This window comes from Piliocolobus tephrosceles, chromosome 19 (assembly GCF_002776525.5).
Source record: "Piliocolobus tephrosceles isolate RC106 chromosome 19, ASM277652v3, whole genome shotgun sequence".
In the NCBI taxonomy this organism is placed as follows: domain Eukaryota; kingdom Metazoa; phylum Chordata; class Mammalia; order Primates; family Cercopithecidae; genus Piliocolobus; species Piliocolobus tephrosceles.
Genome location: NC_045452.1, coordinates 33,301,735 through 33,308,905, shown reverse-complemented (window position 1 = coordinate 33,308,905; position 7,171 = coordinate 33,301,735). Strand labels below are relative to the sequence as shown.

Sequence of the window (7,171 nt, the reverse complement as noted above, 5' to 3'; positions counted from 1 at the left end):
GTTCCTTTTTTTTTTTTTTTTTTTTTTTTTTGAGATGGAGTCTCGCTCTGTTGCCCAGGCTGGGGTGCAGTGGCGGGATCCCAGCTCACTGCAAGCTCCGCCTCCCGGGTTTACGCCATTCTCCTGCCTCAGCCTCCCGAGTAGCTGGGACTACAGGCGCCTGCCACCTCGCCTGGCTAGTTTTTTTTTTGTATTTTTTAGTAGAGATGGAGTTTCACCATGTTAGCCAGGATGGTCTCCATCTCCTGACCTCGTGATCCACCTGTCGCAGCCTCCCAAAGCGCTGGGAGTACAGGCTTGAGCCACCGCACCCGGCCGGGTGTTCCTTCTTAAACGTCGGATAGAATCCACCTGTGAAGCTATCTAGAACTAGATTTCTTCTGGGAAGGTTTTAAATTTCTAAATCAATTTATTAAACAGACACAACGCTACTGACGGTTTCTCTGATTCCCTCATGTGCGTTTTGCTGACAATTGTGGCTGTCAGGTACTTTGTCCATTTCCTGTGGTTGTGGAGCCCGGGCCTCAAGCTTTACATCCCACAAATTCTAATGTCAGGTTTTTATTCTCATTCAACTTGAAATAGTCTCTTTTTTGTCTTTTTCAAGACTGTTTTTAGAGGAGTTTTAGGTTCTCAGCAACATTGAGAGGAAGGTACCGAGATTTCCCCACTCTCTCCCCCAACAAATGCACAGCCTCCCCTGTTACCAACGTCCTGCACCACAGTGGTACCTTTTTGGTGAGACGTCTCGCTCTGCTGCCCAGGCTGAAGGGCAAGTGGCATGATCACGGCTCACTGCAGCCTCGAATTCCTGGGCTCAAGAGATCCTCCTGCCTCAGCCTCCCAAGCAGCTGGGCCTACAGGCGCACACACCCCCACTCGGTCCCAGAGTCCATTTGTTACGGCTGATGAACCTACATGGACACATCATCACCACCCAAAGCCCACAGTTTACAGTGGGGCTCACTCTCCAGGCTGCACATTCTCTGGCTTTGGTGGATATGATGACCATATCCACCGTCGGTGTCAGGCTGGAGCAGTCTCACTGCCCTAAAACTCCTCTGTACTCTGCCTGTTCACCCCTCCCCCAGCCCTGACCTCCGGCAACCGCTGTTTACTGTTTCCACAGTTTTACCTTTAAGAGTGTGATCTAGTTGGAATCACAGTATGCAGCCTTTTCAAACTGCCTTTTCCACTTACTAATATGGACTTCAGGGTCCTCCGTGTCTCTTCATGGCCTGACAGCTCACTTCCTCTTAGTGCTGAGTAATAGTCCACGGTCTGGCTGCACCGAAGTTTACTCACTCATTCACCTACGGAAGCACATTTTGGTTGCTTTCACATTTGGGCAGCTATGAATAAACAGCTATCAGCCTCTGCGTGCAGGTGCTTGTGTGGACAGAATGCTTCCACTCCTTTGGGTAAACACTAAGCAGTGCAACTGCTGGATAGATGGCGAGAGTACGTTTAGTTTTGTCAGAAACCACCAAGCTGTCTTCCACCGCGGCTGTGCCTACTCAAGTTATCAAAAGAGAAGGAAAACAACGAAATTTAAAAAAAAAAAAAAAAAAAAGTGGCTGCACCATTTTGCATTCCCACCAACAATGAGTTCCTGTTACTCCATGTCCTCACCAGCATTTGGTGGTAGCAGTGTTCTGGATTGTGGCCACTCTAATAGGTATATTGGTCGTTTTAATTTGCATTCCCTTGATGACATATGATGTGGGACATCTGTTCATATGCTTATTTAACAACTGGGTATCTTCTTTGGTACGGCGTTTGTTAAGGTCTCTGGCCCATTTTTTAACCAGGTTGTTTTATTGTTGGGTTTGAAGAACTCTTTTGGATACTGATCCTTTGTGTTTTTCAAATATATTCTCTCAGTCTCTGACTTGTCTTTTCATTTTCTTGACATTCTTTGCAGAACAGAAACTTTAACTAATGTATTTTATTGAGACAGGGTCTCACTGTCACGCAAGTTAGAGTACAGCGGCGCAATCACAGTTCACTGTAGCCTCAACCTCCCAGGCTCAAGCAATCCTCCCACCTCAGTATTCCAAGCAGCTGGGACAACAAAGAAAGTTCCTCCTATGTGGACATTGTAACATGTTTATTTATCTTCCTGGATATGCTTATGGCCTTTAAAAGATACTAAAATAGGCTGTGCTATTATCTCTTAAAATATCTATTTTCCCTCAGGTAACTGGAGATGCACCCTGCTACTCCTCGCATCACTCCTGCTCCCTGAACCAGGCTGGGCCTCCAACTCGCCCCACAGGCAGGTGAGGTACGACAGCCAGACACCCCAGATCTGCAGTTCTCCCCAGGATGAAATGAAACACTGTGACAGGCTTCTGAAAAGGGAATCAACATCTGTTTATTAAGGTAGTTGCTCGTAAAAGTGACTTTCAATAATATTTTCACTATGAAAATGGATTTACATTTAATTTCTGGAAAACTGTTTTGTACAATGATCTGACCATGGCTAGGAGTCCCAGGGACAGCAGCCTCTGCTCAGGGCAGACTCTGTGATTCACTCTCTGTCCTGCTGCTGCCCCACGTGAGGGAGAACACATGGGCTGAGAAAAAAAACAACGTGTGCAAACCTGACAGATGTCAAGGGTCCCACCACAGTTCCTTCCGCGAAAATAAACCCCAGTTTTAAGATGTGCAGAGAAGTGTTGACACTCAACAGGCAGCTGACCAGGCCCTGCAGGGCTCTGAGCAGGCAGGTGAGTCCCAAGGAGAGTCAGTGACAGCAGGTGGGGCAAGGGAGCTGGACAGGAGACCCCAGAGGGTGCGGCGCCTGGGTGAGAGCCCTGGACCCTGCACCAAGGCAGAGGGGTGGCCCTGAAGGACTCTGGGCGGGAAATGACAGGTTCCAAGGGTGTCCAGACGCAGACCTCCACTGCCCAAGGGAGGGCAATCAGCCAGGAGGCAGCAGGGAGGGGAGGGAGAGCAGATAAGGAGGCGTAGGGTGTGCTCTGGGCAAGGCAGCAGGGGTAACAAAGCTCTCAGTGACTCCTCCCAATAGCCAGGGGAGAAGAGTGACGGTCTCGGGTGGCCTTGAGCACGTGAGCTGCTCATCCAAATCACTCAAAGGCAAAGCCAGGACCTGAACTTCCCATCCCAAGCCCTACATCCATGCAAGCCAGACCAGACTGAGTCAGAGGCTAGAAGGGAGCTCACAGGATTGCCTGGGGAAGCCTCGACCCAAAACCTAGCCCTCGCTCCAGCCCAGAGCACCTGCCTGGGCGTGAGACTGGCAGCAGCTGTAGGGGTGCCCTGGGCATATGCCGGGCTCCCAGAGTGCCATACCTGCCCAGTCAGCCCAGGGAGTGGTGATGGGCTGGGCGCTGGCTGTCCCTGCATATAGCAGTGCCTCGCGGCAGAGACCACAACTGCTGCCTGCCCCTCACCCCTGGTTAACCTCGGCCTCCCCTGTGCATTTCTGTGACCATAAGACTACTTACTATAAGCCCCGTAGGCACCTCACAAACCACATTCCACACAGGTGGGCTCACGTCTCAGGGGCATGGGACTCCCTGCTGCACAGACTTGGGACATTCCATGACAGTCCCTGCATATGCAGGTGAGCTCATGACTCGGGGATGTGGGGCTCCAGGACACCCCCCACATATACAGACGCGCTCAGGACCCGGGGCGTGGGGCTCCCTGCTGCACAGCCTCAGGATGCTCCATGAGCACCCCCACACTGGGCTGTTCACGGATGCACACCGTACATGCCATTGTCACAGGGTTGCCCTCGTGTCCCTCAGCCCAGCAGACAGAAGGTGCAGGAAAGCAGCCTGCCCCGGGCCGACCCCAGCCCAAAGCCCACTCCACACTCAGGAATTGCACAGGCACAGCTGCTCCCCTCCCAGGAACTCAGCGATTGGTCAGAAAAAAACCCTCCTAGCCTCACTACCTCAAGGAGGCCCTGCCCAGAGGTGGCAAAAGGCGCTGTGCCCCCTTCCTCACCCAAGCCTGACAAGCGACTCTCAGAAATGAACCTACAGTGAAAATTAAGAGTCTAAGCCACCCACCCTGTCCCCATCCCTGCCTCCAGCCTGGTCCCCAGATTCACATCTGTGAGGCAGAGGTGGAGGGGCTGGAGCCCGAGACAGGGTTATGGGAGGGCTCCCCTACCCGGCCAGGACCCCTCGGCCTCACTGGAACACACAGATGGCACCCAGCAGGCAGGCATGTTCTCAGGGGTGGCCGGCAAGGGCTCTCTCAGGGTACAGCTGGGAGAAGCGGCCGAGGGCCCAGATGGGGAAGACGTTCCTGTAGCTCGTGTAGGAGATGGCACAGGACTTGTTGAAGACCCCGGGGATGTTTTCCTAAAAGAACACGGAGAAATAAACACAAAGGCTCCACCAGTCAGCTGAGGGCTGGTCCCTGAACTGGAGCCCTGGCTGTTGGCTTGGCTGACTTGTGGGTGAGTCAGCCTGGAAAGGGCTAATTAAGGAAGCGCACAGGAAAGCAGGTTATCCATCCCGCACCAGTCATGGCACCGTCAGTCCAGCTCAGACTCCCCACCCTGCAGCAAACCCTGAGCCGGGGTCACCAGCCCCTCACGACCACATCAGCTTCCACCAACTCAGCCTCATCCCAGGGGAGGGCGGTCGGCCTCACATGACCTCACGACGCCCACAACACAGGGACTTCCAGCTTAGTGAGGGGCCACTAGGTCATCTGGAGCCGGAGGGTCTGTCCTGGGGCAAAAGGGCTTCCCGCCCACTGGCTTCTCCCATCCAGCTCCTCCCCCAGCCACAGCATCACTTGAAAAAGCAGCAAGATCTGGACTTTAGGACCCAACCACCTGCCACAGACCTGCCACCAACTCTGGCATTCACTGGCAGAGTTGACGCCTCCCAAGTGTCCAAAATACCCCAAAAAGGACACAGAGCAGGGGGACGTGGAAACAGTCGCACACACTGGAGGTCAGTGCTGGGCCTTGTGCGCTCAGGTCCCTGGCGGCGTACCTGCGGCCAGTCGCCATTGGGGAGCTGTTTCTCAAGCAGACACCGGATTCCTCTCTCCTGTGCCTCGATGTCAGGATGCCTGGAGGAAGAGGAGGCTGAAACACGCCCATTGTGCATGCCCTCCAAGCATCATCCTCACCCTCACACAGCCGAGCATAAGGGCAAACCCTGGAATGTTGCAGTGAGAATGGATGCATCTAAATTGACGCCCACAGGCCCTGCCAGGTGCAACCTCGGGCTCTTGCCACACCTTCTTCCTAGGCTCCCTGAGAAGAGGAGCCACAGCGATGACAGGCTGGGGACACAGGCCTCCTCAGGCCTGCCCTGGTGTTCCCCCCAGAAGAGGAGGCCAAGCCTTGTTCCCACCTGGGCCACTGGTCCTCATAGGCCTCTGGAGACCCACAAGAGCTCACGCTTGCTTGCTAGCCAGGAGGAGACACCAAGAAGGATCCAGGGCTCAGTGGGCCCAGCTCAACTGTGGGTCTGTGACTGTCCTGCCCTGAGGGGTCCCCCAGACCCCCTAGCTTTCAGGGCTTTAGGAAGATTCCCCAAATGATCAAACCGAATAGGGCAGCATAGACAGGACGCTGCGGGTGCATCTGTATGTATGTGTGCACAGGTGCCTGTGCATGCGTATGTAAGTGTGTGCATACATATATGTCTGTGTGTGACCCAGATGGGATACTGCGGGTGCATCTGTATGCAGCTGCCTGTGCATGCGTACGTGTGTGCATAGGCCTGTGTGTATGGCATCTGTCTCCATGTACCTATGTCTGTGTGTGGCACAGATGGGATACTGTGGGTGCATCTGTGTGTGTGTGGACACAGGTGCCTGTGTGTGCATGCATACGTGTGTGCATGTGCAGAGTTGACGCCTCCCAAGTGTCTGTGCATCTGTTTCCATGTACCTATGTGTGCGGCACAGACAGGATGCTGCAGGCACATCTGTACGCGTGTGTACACAGGTGCCTGTGCATGCATACGTGTGTGCATAGATCTGTGTGTGCATCTGTCTCCATGTATGTCTGTGTGTGCACATCAGTATGTGCAGGTGCATGCCAGCATGCATGTGCGTGTGTGTGCACCTGGCACATATGTGGTGCAGCACCAGCTGTGGACACAGGAGGGCCACAGAGAGCAGCTGCCGTGACCGTCATCACTGCCATACCAGGAAGCAGCACTCTCATCGCAGCCCACCTCGCTGTTTCCATGGGTCCCCGATGCCCTTGCTCTTCCACCGACACTGCTAATGGTGGGTGGTTCACTTCTAAGAGGCGAGCCTCTCTGCAGGGCCCCACTTGGTGAGAGCAGCCCACGTCCTTGCCCCAGGAACCGGGCACATGGCCCTTGTAGGTGTCTGTTCCCAGAGTGGCAGCTGAACAGCCCCTGGCCCACAGGCCTCCCCTCCTGTCTACATTCACTCAGCCCAGGCCACCTGCTCACAGCTGAGTATCCCTCCTCCACCCAAACCCAAGGCTCAGGGACGGGTCCCGTCGTCCCCACCGAACGGCCATCAGCCCCATCAGGGCCCAGCATGTGTTGTGGATCTGGGACTGGGTGCTCTGCACATAACGCCGCTCCTCGCAGGACTCGAAATCCTCCCCCCAGCCTCCGTCTGCCATCTGCCGGGACAGGAGGAAGTCACAGGCCCGGGAGACCTCTGCACAGGCAGTCCTGCAAAGACCAGAGACAGGAGACACATCACACCAAGGAAGGTCCCAGACCCCTGGCTTCTCACCCTAGCAGGCTGCCTTAGGGTATGGGGAGGAGCCGCCCTACCTAAGGGCCATAGACCACTACTGAAACCCCCAAGCTTGACTTCTGCAGATGTGAACCGGGAACAGATACTCCTGCCTCCCAGAGTCGCTGGGAAGACAAAGGGACATGCAAGTACTGCAGATGGCCTCACGGATGTGTCAGGCTGAGTGAAGTCTGCAGTGCTTAGGAGCTGCGTCTCACAAGCTGCACCCAGCCAAGCACGGTGCTCCACACCACTAAACATCCACACGGCAAAGAGTGGGGCAGCTGGAGACAGGGCTGGGACCCAGCCAAGTACGGTGCTCCTCACCCCTAAACATCTATGCAGCAAAGAGTGGGACAGTTGGAGACAGGGTTGGGAGAGAGCGGGGCAGCTGGAGACCGGGTTAGGAGAAAGTGGGGCGGCTGGAGACAGGGCTGGGAGA

The 7,171-nt window shown here is 54.8% G+C and overlaps 1 protein-coding gene across 1 annotated transcript in view; it reads right to left on the bottom strand.

Annotated features, from left to right (window-relative positions):
• Positions 1 to 2,355: 2,355 nt before the first annotated feature.
• Positions 2,356 to 7,171, bottom strand: part of LSS (lanosterol synthase) — a 36,206-nt gene continuing 31,390 nt past the window's right edge. The window contains exons 20-22 of the mRNA XM_023194527.2: positions 6,492 to 6,662; positions 4,989 to 5,067; positions 2,356 to 4,343 (exon numbers count right to left, since the gene is read on the bottom strand). Coding sequence (XP_023050295.1) covers positions 4,212 to 4,343; positions 4,989 to 5,067; positions 6,492 to 6,662 — 382 coding nt within the window. The 3' untranslated portion in view covers positions 2,356 to 4,211. The remainder of the gene's footprint in view (positions 4,344 to 4,988; positions 5,068 to 6,491; positions 6,663 to 7,171) is intronic.